The sequence below is a fragment of the Myotis lucifugus genome, unplaced genomic scaffold, assembly GCF_000147115.1.
Source record: "Myotis lucifugus unplaced genomic scaffold, Myoluc2.0 scaffold_32, whole genome shotgun sequence".
NCBI classification, from domain to species: Eukaryota; Metazoa; Chordata; class Mammalia; order Chiroptera; family Vespertilionidae; genus Myotis; species Myotis lucifugus.
Genome location: NW_005871080.1, coordinates 8016492 through 8035838, shown reverse-complemented (window position 1 = coordinate 8035838; position 19347 = coordinate 8016492). Strand labels below are relative to the sequence as shown.

General features: G+C 36.4%; 1 protein-coding gene across 1 annotated transcript in view; it reads right to left on the bottom strand.

Moving 5' to 3' along the window:
* LRP1B (LDL receptor related protein 1B) overlaps positions 1 to 19347 on the bottom strand; it is a 1324618-nt gene that overhangs the window by 10417 nt on the left and 1294854 nt on the right. Inside the window, exon 83 of the mRNA XM_023752441.1 lies at positions 5977 to 6053. Within this exon, the coding sequence (XP_023608209.1) occupies positions 5977 to 6053 (77 nt within the window). The remainder of the gene's footprint in view (positions 1 to 5976; positions 6054 to 19347) is intronic.

Here is a 19347-nt window from a genome sequence, read left to right as displayed (position 1 = left end):
ACTTGGGAACCAGATAGATTTTTTTATAAGCCATTCATATATATAGGAAGGCAAAACAAGGTGCATGAATTGCCTGGTTGAGTAGAGGAAGGTGATGAGATCATTTTGGGATATATGGAGCCGAAAATTCCTGTGGAATATAGATAGATATAGATATAGATATAGATATAGATATAGATACATATAGCAGTGTGCAGTAGGATATATGTCTCAAATTCAGAAAAAAAAAGCCAGGATTGAGGATAGTAATTTAGCGGTAATCAGCATAGAGTTGATAACTGAGTCAGGAATTACTGATTGCCAAGAAAGAATGTAAATAATGATAAGATGACAGTGAGTTAACCAGAAGGAGAGAAGAACAGAATCTCACTAAGAAGACATTGCTGCTTCAAGAAGGGTACGAGGGAAACCAGAAGCATTGCATTATGGAGCTCAAAAGAAGAGAACCTTTTGCTTATTGGTTGCATTTATCATAGAAAATATAAAGATAAATTATACCACTTTTGACATGTTGCTATATTTTCTCTTAAGTTTACATTTATATATATGTATAAATTAGAGGCCCAGTGTACTGCTGTCCCCATGGTACCAGAACACTGGTATTCTATCAACCTCTTGAATGTGTCTCTTTCCTGCTCCAGGGTTTTTATACCTGCCCTTCCATGGGTTTGAAACATCATGAGCCTCTCTTCTTTTTAATACTTCAAGTTTCTGTTTAATTATCATCATCTCAGAGAAGTGACTTCTGACCTCACTTCTCCCCTGCCATTCTCTATACTTGGTTCTCTTTGGCTTCCATCATAGAATCAATACAAACTCACACTTATTTTACACATGTACATGCTTACTTATTTGTCTCCTTCTGTGGTTTATGGCTGTTTGCCCTCTAGAACCTCAGCTTCATGAGAAGAGGCACTGTCTGTCTTACCCATTGACCTATCTCTGAGATCTAGTACCGTACTTGGCACTCAGAGGCTTGACAAATAATTGTTTGGGAAGAATTAGGACAAAAGCATTATTTTGTTGCACTTATCAGTTCTCTTATATATTTGCAATTTTATGATTCCTTGGTATCATATAATTTCCTTTCTGTTTTAAAACATGATGGTGTAAAGAGATAAGGGCAAAGTAAGAAAAGAGGAGACACAATCCCTAATGGATATATTTCTGTTGTCACTAGAGTAAAATACTTCTCCAATGCCCCACAAATGCTGAGTATAGTTTTATGCTCCTTAATTTTAGCATATACAAATAGCATAAATCAAACATTGGATATCTACTCCCTTCAAACTTGTAAAATTAAAATAGGGATATATAATGAATATTTTATCACCCTTAGTTTAATATTCTTCAAAATAACTCCAGAAGAGTCAGATGAGCTTTTTCAAGTGGAACCTAAGCAGCCGTAGGATACTAGGTCTGCTTAATTCCACGAGCTAAGTTTTAGATACTTTAACAGTAACGGCCAGAAAACATCAGTGTGACTACTCAGAGGTGATTAAGAAAGCTGTGCATCAATTAGAAAGGTAAATCTGCGTGCCAGTTGGCAGTAGTTAGGCCGACAGAGGCAGTGTGTTCTCAATTACTCCAAGGTCCAATGATTATGGGATCCTTCACTGTAAGCAGAAACGCAGATTTAAAAACACACCCTAACATATCCATCTTTCTTATGGGCAAGTGACTCCTGCCCGAGTTCAGGGAACATTTCACAACCACTTAAAACCACTACACTTCACTACAGAATAAAAATGACCCTCCTACCTTAGGAAGATCAGTTTAAGTATCTCTTTTCAGACTTATAGAGGCAAGTTTCTCAAAGTGTAAATGTCTAATGATAAGTACTTTCTAATAGAGTCATTATTTGGTCAACTTTGCTCATCTCTGAGATAATATGACATTTACATAGCTAATAACCCTTTCAATGTGCATTGATGTTTCCATTAAATTCAATGACCTTAGTCAGCGAATGAAGGAAGTCAGAATCTTTGGGAAAAGGTTTACAACTTCTTGCAACTCCTCCTCCTATTCCATGTTCCGTGAATTAGCAGTTACATGTAATTAGAGGCATCTCCTTATAAGGCAGCTTATTGCCCATGCAAACAGTTGGAGACATCGCCCTCCAATAAATATATATATATATATATATATATATATATATATATATATATATATATCTGGCACACCCCTCCTCCATACCATTGTGTGTGTGTGTGTGTGTGTGTGTGTGTGTGTGTCTATTTTTGTTGATTTCAGAGAGGAAGGGAGAGGGAGAAAGAGAGAGAAACATCAATAATAACAAAGAATCATTGGTTGGCTGCCTCTTGCACTCCTCCCACTGGGAATGGAGCTTGCAACCCAGGCATGTGGCCTTGACCAGAATCGAACCTGGGACCCTTCAGTCAGCAGGCTGACACTCTAGCCACTGAGCAAAACCAGCTAGGGCCTCCATACCATTTTCCAAACACCAAATGTTTCCGTTTGGATGGACCTTATATAAAAATTGAAATTCAATTGACATTATTCTCCCTTCCTTCCTTCCTTCCTTCCTTCCTCCCTCCCTCCCTCCCTCCCTCCCTTCCTTCCTTCCTTCCTTCCTTCCTTCCTTCCTTCTTCCTTTTCAGAGAGTTTTATCAGTATTTAAGTTTTTTGACTTTCTAAAGGTGTAGTACCCCACTTATCTTAGGTAATTGAGAAATCACCATGACATAAATGCTGAAATATCTTGTCATTATTTTCAACTTACAAATCCAGTGTGTTCTACAGATTGGTAATTTAAAATGCATTCTTTATTTTAAAATGCTTCTTAATAATGGTTGAGTTTTGCAATTAGATCACAAAGTCAATGCCAATTAGTATGCTTCCAGAATTATTTTTAGTAATATTAGCATGAGCCTTAGTTCCTGGGAAGAGAGAGGAAGAATCTTTATTTTTTTTTCTTTTCCTATCCTTTTGCAATAGCGAATTAGGCAAGGTGTATTTTTCCACCTCCCTACCTTTTATGAACCAATTTCCCAAATCCTAGTGCTCTATTCCTATAATTATGTGCCCATAGCTTTCCTAATGTCTTCTCCCTTCCCTGTTCGAAGGACAACACACAAAGTCTAGGATAAACCCCAAATGCTTCATGAGCAAAGATCAGTCACCTCATCTCTCCAAATTCAAAAATCCATGCCTAGGTTATTTATTCTAGAACTATATGTCATTTTTAAAAGATGCTCAGGTTTATTAGTCCAAATTAATCTCTAAATTCTGTCTTTGAACAATGGTCCTGGAAGCCTGCTCTAGGGTATCAAAATTTGTATACTTTGACTTTGATGGTGTCTTTCATTTTTCACAAACTCCGGAGTAAGTTTTTGTTTGTCTTCATGAAAGCTTTATCATCAGCAGTAAAGAACTAGAGAAAAATTGCTAAAGTAAGCATTCATCAATCGGGGATGTAATTTTTCCTCATCAAGAAAATATTTACTCAATTGATGGATAGTACAGACTTTTTAAAAGCTCTCCACTCATGGTCAAATTAATAACTATATGTGTAAATTAAGAAATTTTATTTCATACTTTTATTTTGAAATGTTTATAAAGTCATTTAAAGTTGTTGGAAAACAGATGCACAATGATGATTAGATGGATTGTTATATGAGACACCAGTCTTAAGACCAGAGCAACACACAAAAAAGAGAGTTGTAAAATGTTACACTATATTTTAATATACTTCTAAACCAGCATTTTAAAGACAAGCAATAAACCAATTATAACTCTTAAGAATTGCTGTTAATATACTTCTCTTTAAGACTAGCCAGTCAAATTCACTTTTCAACAACACATTGAAAAGCATTTGAAGAAAATACAGTTTGCTCTAATTAAAACATGAAATTATTTTTCTTCCTTGAGCATTTTCATGTCCATGTGATACAGGTAGCCTCTGTAGCTCAAGTCCATTTCCCAAGAAAAGCTTATGCTAGATTTGCAGATGTGCATCAAGAAAAGTGCTGAGGCTTGAGACGAACTCTCACTGCCTAAAAGACAGCATAGATCCAGAGACACAGAAGCATGGAACAGACTGTGGAATCTCAGCGGGAAGGCAGGGGTGGGTGGGTGGGTAGGAAGAGATTAACCAAAGAACTTATATGTACACTAGAGGCCCAGTGCACAAAATTCATGCACGGGTGGGGTCCCTAGGCCTGGCCAGCGATCAGGGCCAAGGAGGTGAGTCGCCTGGTTGGGCCCGGAAGGAACGGATGCTGGATGCCGATGCTGCCATCATCAGCACCCTGCCACTGAGCGGTCCCTTGCCTGGCCCCCTCCTCCCTTCCTTCACCTCCGTGCTGCCACTGTGGCGGGGGGGCACCAGGCTGATTAGGGCTGCTGGCAGGGAGGAGGTATGGGGCACAGGAGGTTGGCCACCAGCCCCAAGGAGGGAGCCGGCCCTTGGCCCCCCTGGGAAAGGGGCCACTTCCCCCCCCACCCACCCTGGGGCCTCCCCCTGATCCGGTGATTGGGCCCTGCTGGTGGGGGGGGGGGGGCGGGTAGGGACCACAGGAGGTTGGCCAGCCAGGGGGAGGTTGGCTATGGGAGTGCACTGGCCACCAGGGGGAAGATCCTGTGTTGAGCATCTGCCCCCTGGTGGTCAGTGCATGTCATAGCAACAGTTGTTCTGGTCATTCTGGTTGTTCCAGTCACTTAGGCTTTTATATATGTACTAAATTTGTGCACTCGGGGGGGGGGTGTCCCCCAGCCCAGCCTGTGCCCTCTCGCAGTCTGGGACCCCTCGGGAGATAACGACCTGCTGGCTTAGGCCTGCTTCTGGGTGGCAGAGGGCAGGCCCAATCCCTAAGTGCAGCCCCTGGTCAGGCTCAGAGCAGGGCCGATTGGGGAGTTGGGGCACCGCCCCATCATGCACAGAGCAGGACGGATCGGGAGGTTGCGATGCTACCCTCAGTCACGCTCAGGGTAGGGCCGATTGGGGGGTTGGGGCACCGCCCCCTGTCACACTCAAGGCAGGGTCGATGGGGAGGTTGTGGCGCCACCCCCTGTCACGTACAGAGCAGGGCCGACCAGGGGGTTTGGGCGCTGCCCCCTGTCACGCTGATCCCGGTGCTGGGAGGCATATTACCCTTTTACTATATAGGATAGAGGCCTGGTGCACGGGTGGGGGCTGGCTGGTTTGCCCTGAAAGGTGTCCTGGATCAGGGTGGGGGTCCCCACTGGGGTGCCTGGCCAGTCTGGGTGAGGGGCTGAGGGCTGTTTTCCGGAAGCGAGTGACTGAAGCTCCCAACCGCTCCTTGTTTTCTTTTTTTTATTTTTTATTCTGGGCCAGCTTTAGCTCTGAGGCCTTGCTGCTGAACACATCGATACAATGTTGCGGTCTGGCTGGCTTTCAGTCCGGCTGGTTTCTGGGGTTTTGTTTAGCTTCTTATTTGCAACATAGTACATAGTTGCTTAGAGTTGCAGCTGAGAGGCCGGCAAGTGAGGCGGGGAATGTTGGAGTCTGCAGTCACTGAAGCAAGCAAGCCTCCCTGCTCGCTTCAGTGCATGGCTGCCGGCCGCCATCTTGGTTGTCAGTTAATTTGCATATACTCACTGATTAGCCAATGAAAAGGGTAGCGGTCGTACGCTAATTACCATGTTTCTCTTTTATTAGTGTAGATATATGCATAACCCATAGACACAGACAAGAGTATGGTGAAGGCTTGGGTTCAGGTGTGGGCTAGGAAAGGTTAATGGGGGAATAAAGAGGAGATCTGCAATACTTTCAACAATACGTATTTTAGAGAGAGAAAGAGAGAGAGAGAGAGAAAGGGCACATAAATGCTGGATCCTGTCATCAGGTGAGAACTCAGAGCTTCATCTTCAAAAAAGAACTGTGATAGCAGAGAATCTTTTGCAAACCTTCATAAAAGACTCAACTCCCCTTACAAAGGCATCAAAAATGATTTATATACTAAAACACTTAAGATATGAATCTGAGGCACTTACTTGTGCTGATATGATCAGACTTGCTGCTCTTTGGGGCTTGCCTCTCACATTGTGTGCCTGACCAGTTGGTGGAGCATCTAGAAATATTAAAAAAAAAATCAGTGAATAACAACCTACAAGTCTGCTAATTTAGTAACTTCAACCAAATGGAATGGAGGAGCCAGCCATCACAGATTAATGGATATTAGGGAGAGATATCTGCTAATTTCCTGTATATTGTCAGTATGCTGAAGGTAACTTCAGTTGGATTTCACCAGTTTAAATACTTTATAAAGTTTAGTTTTATAGCCATTTTCTTTATTTTATGCTAACCTAAAAATGGTCATATTTTATAGCAAAATGGAAATCTTAATTAAAATTTGGGAATTAATTTGAGAAATACTGAAAATTATAAGTAGCCAATATAAAAATTGAGCTTGCCTGTCAAATAAATCCTCCTTTATTAAATTTCTGTGATTGAAAAAGGTTTTTTTTTTTTTTCTGGTTGTTCTGAGTCCAAAGTGGAACTAGCTATCACTGAAGCTGCAGAATGTTTACTCTCTTAAGCAGATATAGGAAAATAGAGTGTTTTCTCATTTAAAAATCATACTTCTATGACTATCATACTTCTATTACAATATAAAGAATGTGCCCATGTTTTTATTGTCTTCCTTACATAGGCATCCTGACACTATGATGAGAAGTCTAGCAGAGAATTAAAATAATATATAGGATTAAAATCCATTATTTAAACATAAATCATGACCATATAATTAGCTGGTTACATCAAATAAATTCTAGAGTGGTTTCAGTTATTTTGAACAATGCTTGTTGGCTAAGATGCACAAGATGCCTCCCTGTATTTGTCAGCGGAAATTCACAGAGCAACCATTTAATGGGCTTCAGTTCTTATTTAAAATGACAGTAAAAAAACACCATATCAACAATTGTTGCACACAGTAAAAGAACATCTAGAATCATTCCAAGAATATCTTTCTGGTCATAATGGCCAATCTAAATAACTGCAATTTCAAGTTCTCTGCCAGTTCTGTCATAGCCAATTTAGATAGCTGAAGCTATTTTCAGAACGAGGCTTTGGTGATGTCATGTTCATTGTTTGGGATATTCAAGAAGACAATACTGGCTGCTCGAATACAAGGACAATATTTCATAAAATCATTATTGCCGATAAACTCAAATCATGAAAATTAAAATTTGTTTCATAAATGCATATATTAACTTTAGCATAATTATTAATAGTAATACTATTAAACATAGTTATTTGATGAATAATTATATTGTCAAACTATGAATATGGAGCATGATTTAAATGGAAGTTAATATCACTATATTATGGTTAGGCTATCGCGTACATTATCCTAACTTTTTTGTTCAATATTTTTATAAAAAGCTTATACATATATATTTTTTCCTACAAATCACATTTATTATATACCATACTATAAGTCAATCATTAAAGTAGGTAAATAAATTTTAAGGCCACGCTTATGACGTTGTCCATATTACTAAAGTGAGGCAATGGAATGAGCACATTTTTCAAGGAATTATAATAAAGTGGACACAATAAAAATATAATATTTTAAAAAGTCACTTTTCTTTCTCAGTTGTGGTTTTTCAGATGAATGATTGAGAAATTTGTTCCAGTTCTTCACAGTTTTAAATGCTTGACATAGTCCACAGATAATTTACAATAAGATGTTTAGTAAGACTTTGCAAATATGTTGTTGGAGTGAATTCTGATCATTGAAAAATTCTTTTTGCTTTATATTTGTCAAATCTTCCTAACGGACCACTGAGAAAGTTTTAAAGCTCTGATTAAAAGAATAATGCTGATTGCTTTAGTAATTGTATTATATTGCTGATGTTGTATAAGGCTATTTTTGTGCAATTATATTGAACTAGAGGCCTGATGTACGAAATTCGTGTAAGGGGCTCGCCCCCTGCCACAGCATTAGCTGCCTCATCTGCCTTGGCCCCCGCCCACCACATGACCGCCTCGGCCCTCACAGCCCCAGCTTCATCAGGAAGATCGTCCGGTCTAATTAGTATATTATCCTTTTATTATTATAGATTACTGATTAAAATGCCAAAAATTGCTCTTTATACTACCTTCTTTAATTAAAAGAAAAAAACCTAAAGCAGGGTTCATGTTAAATAAGAGGAATGACTTAAGATAAACTATGTTACTAGATAAAAAGAACTCCTGGGGGCTCATCATTACTCTAAGATGCTTGAAAGTCAGAAAATGAAAATGCTCAGAAATTGGAAGATTAGATGCTAATTGACCAGATTCTGTTCTGATATAAACATCATGCATTTTAAGTACTTTTGCAAGTCATAAAGTATGTGCCACTGGAACTTTAAAAGAGCAGAGATATTTTTAAACAAAAACGATAAAGATAGTATGATTCTTATTCCAAATTTATGGATTATGTTAACAATGTTGATTGATTTCTTATTTTACCCATAGCTTAGACCCAGAACTGTATTCATAAGAGATAAAAGCAAGAACCTGTTAGTAGTCATAATGCTCCTATCTTTCAAATGGAGGTACATTTAAATTCCCTAAACTGCAGGAAATATTTTATTTATTCATACTGGAAATAACTCTGAAAGATTGTGCTGAAAAATAATTAACAGTTATACATTTTAATCAGTTGGTGATCACCTTGTAAGGTTCTCCATACTCCTTATTAAATAACTAAGGCCTGGTGCATGAAATTCATGCGCTAGGTGGGGGAGGGGGTCCCTCAGCCTGGCCTGCACCTTCTCCCAGTCCGGGAGCCTTCAGGGGATGTCCGACTGCTGCGGAGGTGGGACAGGCTCCTGCCACCACTGCTGCATTCAGCAGCCGTGAGCCCATCTTCTGGTTGAGCAGTGCTCCCCCTATGGGAGTGCACCAACCACCAGGGGGCAGCTCCTGCATTGAGCACCTGCCCCTTGGTGGTCAGTGCACGTCACAGCGAATGGTCGTTCCACCATTCTGTCGATTTCCATATTAGCCTTTTATTATATAGGATTATATAGGATGCTTTATGGCCAAAGATAAAATAAGATACATTACACTGTTCTACATTTGTTCCAGTATTAAAAAAAAAATCCTTTGAGATATTAAATCAAATAGATACCATTATTCCTGTTGCCTGCTTTACAAAATTAAAACTCCTTTGAGATATTAAATCAAATAGATACCATTATTTCTGTTGCCTGCTTTACAAAATTCCTAGTTAAGACATTTGTTGCTCCACAAATTCTCCCAATGGTTGATTTAAGACCAAGTATTTTTTATCATTTTTACAAAAATGCATATGTCTTCACACTCTGAGTAGACTGCAATGACCAAAGACATTAATGGCAAAGCATTTAAGAATTGGAATGTGTGCAGATCATCAAAATGTGTCCAAATCCCCCACTGAATTATTTGCATAATCATGCCGACTATAATACTTCTGACATCTGTCTCTTTTTACTTATTCCTCAAGCAAAATTCCTCCACGCCTTGGTCATCTTTAATCTGTGCTGCTCCCTGCTATTCATCCTAGGACTGTTATCTTCAAGTTAGTCCTGCATGGCCCTTCTAAGAAACCACTTTTTTTTCCTCACCATCATTAACACCTGTCTATTGTTTATTTTAAACTTTTTCTACAGTTGTTTTCCACCTTGAGTCAATGAAAAATCACTTCTTTTTATGTGTTGGTCACCAAACCACTCTGAGTTATTTAACTTTTTAAATACTTTCATGAGTTTTAACTAAGTATTGTTAGATTAGGGAAATAGAGATAAATTGATAGATTCTTATTCTAATTACCTAAACAATTATTTATTATTCTTTCTTCTAATCATCAAATGAAAATATTTCTCCTAGCAGTTTCCTGAAGTCAATAGCTGTCTGATTTAACATTCTTTTTGACTTTTTCTCTTTTCTCCTAGGCCAGTGGTTGGCAAACTCAGTCAACAGAACCAAATATCAACAGTACAACTATTGAAATTTCTTTTGAGAGCCGAATTTTTTAAACTTAAACTATATAGGTAGGTACATTGTTATTAACTTAATTAGGGTACTCCTAAGGCTTAGGAAGAGCCGCACTCAAGGGGCCAAAGAGCCGCATGTGGCTCGCGAGCCGCAGTTTGCCGACCACTGTAGGACCTAGGCCATTTGACATTTTTTTTAAAAGGTTGTTTCCTGTTACATTATGTTCTTAACTATATTCTTCCACTCCATTGTAGTTATATGTATAAAATATTCTTAATTATATTTTATGGTATTTTATTTATTTTCTAGATTAGACTAATGATTAACAAAATGGAAAAAAAATTGTTAAAATTCAAATTCTGGAACCCCATATACATAAATTTTCATTTAACACATTGGAGTTGTGGCCAGAAATATGCATTTTAACAGTGACTCTAATGCAAGCAATTCACAAATCACACTTCAAGAATTATATCCCCACAGACATTGTCCTTATACCAAATATTATTCAATCATTAAAAAAAAATTAGGACGGGAATAACGATATGCATATCTAGCATGATTGTGCGAAAGAGTAAATAACATCAGTAGAAGTTCTTTACATACTACCTAAAAAACTGAGTAGGTTTTTATTTTAGGTAACCAATTCTCATCTGAATGTTACTATATGAATTGTATTGTTAGGTAATTTATTATGTCATTTTTTAATATATTTTTTATTGATTTTTTACAGAGAGAAAGGGAGAGGGATAGAGAGTTAGAAACATCGATGAGAGAGAAACATCCATCAGCTGCCTCCTGTACACCCCCTACCGGGGATGTGCCTGCAACCAAGGTACATGTCCTTGGCTGGAATCGAACCTGGGATCATTCAGTCCGCAGGCCGACGCTCTATCCACTGAGCCAAACTGGTTAGGGCTATTATGTCATTTTTAAAAGCTGTTTTTATTGATTTCGGAGAGGGGAAGAGAGAGGGAGAGATAGGAACGTTGATGAGAGAGAAACATGGGATCAGCTGCCTCCTGCAAGCCCCCTACTTGGGATCGAGCCCTCAACCTGGGCATGTGCCCTGACCAGGAATTCTGAAAACTCCTGGTGCCTGGAATAACACTCAACCATGGAGCCACAAGGGCTGGGCTATATGTCTTTTAGCAGTTTGCGAGGTTATTGTATTTTACAGTATTATCTGTTCCAATTCTACTTTTCTGTGACACAGGGAAATATCTTTGTGTAAAGGCAATTGTGTAACACATATTACTAGGAAGCACAATAAACATTTTAGAATATCAAAATAAGTTTGGCATATATAACAACATGTAATCTTTACAAAGGAACAGTTTTTACATTTAATTGCATAAATATAAGACATATAATTACACTGTCCAAAATAATGATAGCTTTGAAAGAGTAGAGTGATTAGTACAAGGAAAACTGAAACGAGATATAAAGTACTGAGGGTGTATTTGAAATCTTATGTATTGCCTTTCAGTGTAACGATGATCAACTTACTTGGACTACATACACATGTTATTTTGTAGAAATGTGGTCTAGAGTTGCCTGCTTTGGGAAGACTTCAAAATAAAATAGTAAGATTAATATTTGCTCCCTGTTTTCATCAAATATAAAGATCATGAAACTCTTTTAACCTAGGTAAAATTCAAAAGTGAACTTTAAAGCAATCTAAAATTGAATTTCTCCTCATATATATGTGCTAGACTGCCCTTATTAACCATGATGATGAAGATATTCAGAAGAAATATCTTTAGTATTCCCTTTTCTTTCTACACAGAGAGGGAAAATGGCATGCAGGAGTTAAAGAATGCTTAGAAAACTTGTAGTACCATGCATATTTTGGTGCTTCAAAAATCTCATTCAGTATAAATAAAAAATATGATTGTGTTTTATGCACCAGATTTATACAATAGCATGTTCATATACTAGGTGAAGAAAATTAGAAAATTAAAAGTCACTTGCAAAATATTATTTTTCTGATTAATTCTGAAAATTTTACTCCTTTGGGGTTGAGCCATGATTTCTTTGAACACAAAAGACCTAATTTTGAAGCTCTACACTCGATGTAGCCCCCAGCACCATTTTTGCCCTCTCTCCTGGCAGATAGAAGTATTATAACATGTTAAAAAAAATCATTGCATTTTGAACAGATATTTGTATATTTAGTCACCTGTTTATTAATTTTACTTTAAAACAAGAATTCATCTGTTATTGTAGTACCTTTGGAGATAACAATTATTTCATATATAATAATTCATAATTTTTGTGCGATGCCTCAAAAAATTTCTACTCTAACTTTGATGAAAATTTTGCATAAGATTTAATTTACATATACTGAATTTTGTGCCAGATCCCATACTAAGTATTTTCATACAAAAAATGCTCTTATTTAACTTCTATAATAATGTATAAAGTTGGAATTATTTACTGTATGTTAAAATGGTTTTCCTGAAAGGGCATAGTAATAAGTGGTAGAAATAAAACAGGAGTTATTATTTCATCATTGTTATCTGTGACAATGCCATATCCTTCTAATTCAATGCAAGAGTAGGAATAAGTCATTTTTCTTACTCTCTCATTCCAGTTCCTTAACAAGAAAGTCAAAATTTGTCTGAACAAAAGAAAATAAATGCTTTTTTTGAGAAGTAAAGTTGTAAGACTTACACATTGGCTCAGACTTTTGGTCAATAATGCCTAATAATCTCTCTCTGGCAGTGAAAGTTAGGAACATGTCATTAAAGGAAGTTAATATCCTTCTTGCTATCAACTTTACATTTTGTGTTGGTTCCAAATCCTGTATATGTGTCTTATATATCTTTTTTATTAATATCTCAATAATTTTATATTAATTGCATATTGAAATAATACTATTTTGGATAAATTGGGCTAAACAAAATATATTATTAAAATTAATTTCTCCTTTTTTGTTTTGTTTTTTACTTTTTAAAAATGTGGCCATTAGGAAACTTAAAATTACATATGTGGCTCACATCATAATTTTAAAGACACAGCATTTATAAATTCATCTGTCATTACTCAATACAATTTTAACTCCCCCCAAAATTTACTCTATATTTCACTTATTTGGTATTTTTCATATATAATATTGTACTGCAATTTCTATTTATTCAGCACATTCTCTGTTCACACTAGACTGTTACTTCTTACATGGCAATAACTAGGTATTACCCTGCTTTTTAAAAAAAATATATTTTTATTGATTTCAGAGAGAGGAAGGGAGAGGTAGAGAGAGATTGAAACATCAATGATGATAGAGAATCATTGATTGGTTGCCTCCTGCACACCCCCTACTGGGTATCCAGCCTGCAACCTGGGCATGTGCCCTTGACCTGAATAGAACCTGGGACCCTTCAGTCTGCAGGCCAACAGTCATTGAGCCAAATCGGATGGGGTTCCTTTTTTTTCTTCATAGCAGCACAATTCACCATAGCTAAGATTTGGAAACAGCCTAAGTGACCATCAGCAGATGAGTGGATTAAAAAACTGTTGTACATCTATACAATGGAATACTATGCTGCTGTAAAAAAGAAGGAATTCTTACCATTTGCAACAGCATGGATGGAACTGGAGAGCATTATGCTAAGCGAAATAAGCCAGTCAGAGAAAGATAAATATCACATGATCTAACTCATTTGTGGAATATAATAAACAACATAAACTGATGAACAAAAACAGATCCAAAGACAGAGAAGCATCAATCAGATCGTCAAACCTCAGAGGGAAGGTAGGGGAGGGTAGGGATAAGGAGGAGAGATCAACCAAAGGATTTGTATGCTAGCATATAGGCCTAACCAATGGACACAGACAACAGGGGGGTGAGGGCATGAGTGGGGCTGGGGGGGTGGTAATGGGGTATAAGGACACATATGTAATACCTTAATCAATAATAATAATAAAAAAAGACCAACTTTAGGTAGTATCTTAAATTTGTGTGTGTTGTCATAAGTACACTGGATTCAACTCTGTAATAACATCATGCCTACTTTAAACATATTATATTAAATCATTTTGTTAGCTAGTACTGACAACATTAGTAAAACAAAATTAATCTTATTTTAATATTAAGATAATTTGGTCAGAAAGAGTTTTTAATTTTTGAGAAGTGTTAATGTGGTGAAGTAAAAAAATAATGGGATGTTCAGTAAACTCTGACCAACAATTACTTTAGGAAAAGTAAAAATTAATGAGAAATTTCAATCGAAATGGTGACCGTGAATGAAATAAAATTAGTAAAATGGATTGTTTAAAGTGATTTATTTTAGGAGGTAAGGAGAAGTATAAAAGAAAAGATGAAATCTAGTTTGCCAAGAAATTATCCATAAATGGAGGTTTGTTAAAATTGGGTGATTTAAGTTAGAAATGTTTAAACATAAAATTCTGTGCAGGCGACTTGAGCAGAAATGGCCACTGAAGTGTGGAATCATGACTGAATAAGTATTAAAAAAATGAAATTTCTAGTAATGGAAACCTTTTACCATCTAGATACTCCCCAGGAAATTTTATTGAAAGCAGATAGGAAAGGTATAAGCGTTTTTTAGAGTGCGTAGAAAATTTCTACTTAACTGAATACATTACATGCATCAACTGAAAGGAAAAAGGAACAATCATAAAATTAGTATTAAGTAATCCAGTGGATGTAATTGAAGACATAAAAGTAGGCCATTACACTAGAAACAGTGGTTACAATTTTATAGTTAAAGGTGAGAAGAAAAACTGCATATATGCTGCAATATGAGTAGAAAGCTCTATCTTCGTGGTGCCAAGATGAATGGCCAATTCCAAAATGGGCTTAAAACATACCAAACCATGGTGGGAAGGTGGTGGTGAAAATCTCCATTCTTAGTGCCAATCAGACAGATAACTACTTTGCAACCTGAATATTTTATGTTTTAGCACAAAATAGAAGTAAACAATAAAGAATTTGAAAGCCTTTCCTATTTCTTAGGGCTTCTGCAGTGCCGGGTGGTGAAATCTAAAACATATTATAATGGGGGTGTCTGGCATATCCAACTCCATTCATTCATTCATTCATTCATTCATTCATTCTTCATTGTATAAAATCAGATAGACGGTCACATTCCAGCATGTAAAAATATTACATCTTCAATGATATAAACTGTGCACTCTTTAGTTCTTGTCCCATGCTTCTGCCAACTGAGAAATGCTAATTTTTTCCAATTACAACAATTCTAAAGGTGCTTATCTGATGGAAACTTTGACATGGAAATCTGTTGCAGTTTAGTTTTCTTGACTTGTCCCTGACTTGGGATATGGAGCAAGAAATAAACCTTTTTTGTTAAAAGCATCTGAAATCTGTGTTTGCTTTTACAACAGTAAAATATGGGAAAGTTTATACATTTCTAGGAACTTATCTATTTCTTTTAGGTTATGAATTTGGTGTCATATCATCTTTCATAGCATTCTAATATGAGCCTTTGTATATCCATGATGTCTGTGGTAACTTTTTCTCTTTTATTTCTGATTTTGTTTATATGAATCTTTTTTTTTTCTCAGTGAGTCTAGCCAGGGGTTTGTCCATTTTATTAATCTTTTTAAAGAACCAGCTCTTTGTTGTGATAATTTTTGATTAGTCTTTTTGTTCTTTATTATGTTCAATTCTTCTCTAATTTTTATTATTTCATTTCTTCTGCTGCTTTGGGTTGTGATAATTTTTGATTAGTCTTTTTGTTCTTTATTATGTTCAATTCTTCTCTAATTTTTATTATTTCATTTCTTCTGCTGCTTTGGGTTGCATTTGTTCTTTTTGTTGTTGTTGCTGTTCTTTAAGATGTGGTGTTAGGTTGTTTACTGGGGATGTTTCTTGTTTCTTTAGATAAGCCTTTAATGATATAAACTTCCCTCTTATCACTGCTTTCGCTGCATCCTGGAACTTTTGATATTGTTATATTATCATTCTCATTTGTCTCCATATATATTTTGATCTCACCTTTAATTTCTTCTTTCACCCAGTCTTTTCTTAGTCATGGGTTGTTTAATCTCTACATAACTGTGGGTTTCTTTACTTCATTTTTGCAGTTGACTTGAATTTCAAAACATTGTAGTCAGAGAATATGCTTGGTATAAATTCAATCTTCTTGAATTTGTTGAGGCTAGTTTTGTGACCCAACATACGGTATGCCTGAGAATGCTCCATGTGCACTGGATAATATATAACCTTCCTAGACTGAATCATGAAGAAATGGAAAATCTAAATATACTGATAAACACTGAAGAAATTAAAACAACTATCAAAAACCTCCCCCCAAATAAAAGTCCAGGACAAGATGGCTTCACAAGTGAATTCTACCAAACATTCAAAGAAGATTTGATACCTATCCTTCTCAAACTCTTCCAAAAAACTGAAGAAGAGGCAATACTTTCTAACACATTTTGAGTCCAACATAACTCTGATACCAAAACCTGGCAAGAATAACACTAGAATAGAAAACTATAGACCAATATCTCTGGTGAATAAAGATGCAAAAATCTTAAACAAAATACTAGCAAATCAAATACAACAATACGTTTAAGAAATAATACACCATGATCAAGTGGGGTTTATTGCAGGGGCACAAGAGTGGTTTAACATAAGCAAATCAATCAATGTAATACACCACATTAACAAAACAAGGGATAAAGATTATATGATCTTATCAATAGATGCAGTAAAAGCATTTGATAATATACAGCATCTATTTATGATTAAAACACTCGGTAAAATGAATATAGAAGGAAAGTACGTCAATATAATAAAGATCATAGATGATAAACCGTCAGCCAATATCACACCCAGTGGGGAAAAACTGAAAACTTTTTCTCTAAAATCAGGAACAAGACAAGGATGTCTCACCACCCTTATTTAACAGTTTTGGAAATCTTAGCCAGAACAATAAGGCAAGAAGAGAAATAAATAAAGTCATCCAAATTGGGAAAAAAAGAAGTAAAGTGTCACTTTTTGCAGATGACATGATTCTGTATATAGAATACCTTAAAGAATCCTCCAGAAAAACTATTAGAAACAATAAACAAATACAGTAAAGCTACAGGATACAAAATTAATGTATAGAAATCCATTGCTTTCCTATATACTAACATTCATTATTGAAACTTCAGAAAAAGAAGTAAAAAAAATGTCTTTTGCAATCACAACCAAAGGAATACAATACCGAGGAATAAACTTAATGAAAGATGTGAAGGATCTATATACTGAAAACTAGAAGCACTACTAAAAGAAATTGAAAAAGACACAGTGAAGTAGAAAAAAATATTTCATGTTCATGGATTGGAAGAATCAACATAGTCAAAAGGCCATGTTAGCCAAAGCAACATATAGATTTAACGCAATCCTTATCAAAATCCCAGTGCCGTTCTTTAAAGAAATAGAACAAAAAAATTGTCAGATTTTTATGGAACCACAGAAGACACCAAATAGCCAAAGCAATCCTGTGAAAAAAGAACAAAGCTGGAAGTATCATACTACCGGAATTCAAATTATACTACAGAGCTATGATAATCAAAACAGCATGGTATTGACAGAACAAAAAACACACAGATCAATGGAACAGATTTGAGACCCCAGAAATAAAACCACAAGTATATGGGGCAGATAATTTTTGACAAAGGAGCCAAAAACACACAATGGAGAAAAAAAAAGACTCTTCAATAAATGGTGTTTGGAGAATTGGAATGTCACATGCAAAAGAATAAAACTAGATTATGGCTTGTCCTCTTGTACAAAAATTGTTTAAAAACTAGAGGCCTGATGCACGAAATTTGTGCAAGAGTAGATCTTCCTTCCCCCAGCTGCCAGCACCGACTTCCCTCTGGCACCCAGGACCTGGGCTTCCCTCTGAACTCAGCTACGTCCAGAAGGATGTCCAGTCTAATTAGCATATTACCCTTTTATTATTATAGATGGGTCAAAGAATTAAATATAAGATCTGACACAAAAAAGTACAAAGAAGAAAATGTAGGTACTAAGTTTATGAAACTTGGTTGTTGAGAACATTTTATGAATTTGACCCAAAAGGGAAGTAAAGGCAAAAATAAATTAATGGACTATATCAACCTAAACTGACTCTGCATGGCAAAAGAAACCAACAACAAAATAAAAAGGCAAGATACCAAATGGGAGATGATACTTGCAAACCACAGCTCTGACAAGGGGTTAATATCCAGAATATCTAAAGAACTCATACAACTTAACACCAAGTAAACAGACAATCCAATCAAGGGCGGGGGGGGGGGGAGGACACATATGTAATACCCTTTGTAATACTTTTAGCAATAAAAAAAAAATGGGCAGAGGACCTGTACAGACACCTCTCCCAAGAATACATACAAACAGCCAACAGTTATGTGAAAATATGTTCAACCTCACTGACTATTAGGATAATTCAAATCAAAACTACAATGAGATTCTAGGTCACACCTGTTAGAATAGCTATTATCAACAAGACAAGCAATAACACGTGTTAGGGACGTTGCAGAGAAAAAAGGTCAAAGACTTAAATATAAGGCTTTCACTGCTGATGGGAATGTAAACTGGTCCAGCCACTATGGAAATAATATGGAGGCTCCTTAAAAAATTAGGGAATTGCCCTAACCGGTTTGGCTCAGTGGATAGAGCATCGGCCTGCGGACTGAAGGGTCCCAGGTTTGATTCTGGTCAAGGGCATGTACCTTGGTTATGGGCACATCCCCAGTAGGGGGTGTTCAGAAGGCAGCTGATTGATGTTTCTCTCTCATCAATGTTTCTAACTCTCTTTCCCTCTCCCTTCCTCTGTAAAGAAAAATCAATAAAATATATTTTTAAAAGATTAGAAATAGAATTACCATATGACCCAGCAATACCTCTTCTGGGTATCTATCCAAAAACTTGAAAACATTTATTTGCAAAGACATATGCACCCCTATGTTCATTGCAGCATTATTTACAGAAGCCAAGACATGGAGACAAAGTGTCCTTTGATAGAGGGTTGGATAAAGATGTGGTACATATATACAATGAGTACTATTCAGCCACAAGAAAAGATGAAATACTGCCATTTGAGACAGCATGGGTGGATCTTGAGACTATTATGCTAAGCAAAATAAGTCAGTCAGAAAAGGTAAGAACCATATGATTTCACTCCTATGTGGGTTATAAAGCTTGCATTCATAGACACAGACAAAAGTAGGATGGATACCAGAGGGAAGGGGGTGTGGGGACAGTAAAGGTTAAAGGGGCACAAATGTATGGTGATGAGAGATGATTTGACTGTGGGTGATAGATACAAAATGCAATATACAGATCATATATCATAGAAATGTACAATTTAAATCTATATGAACCAATGTCACCCAATAAATTTAATTAAAAATAT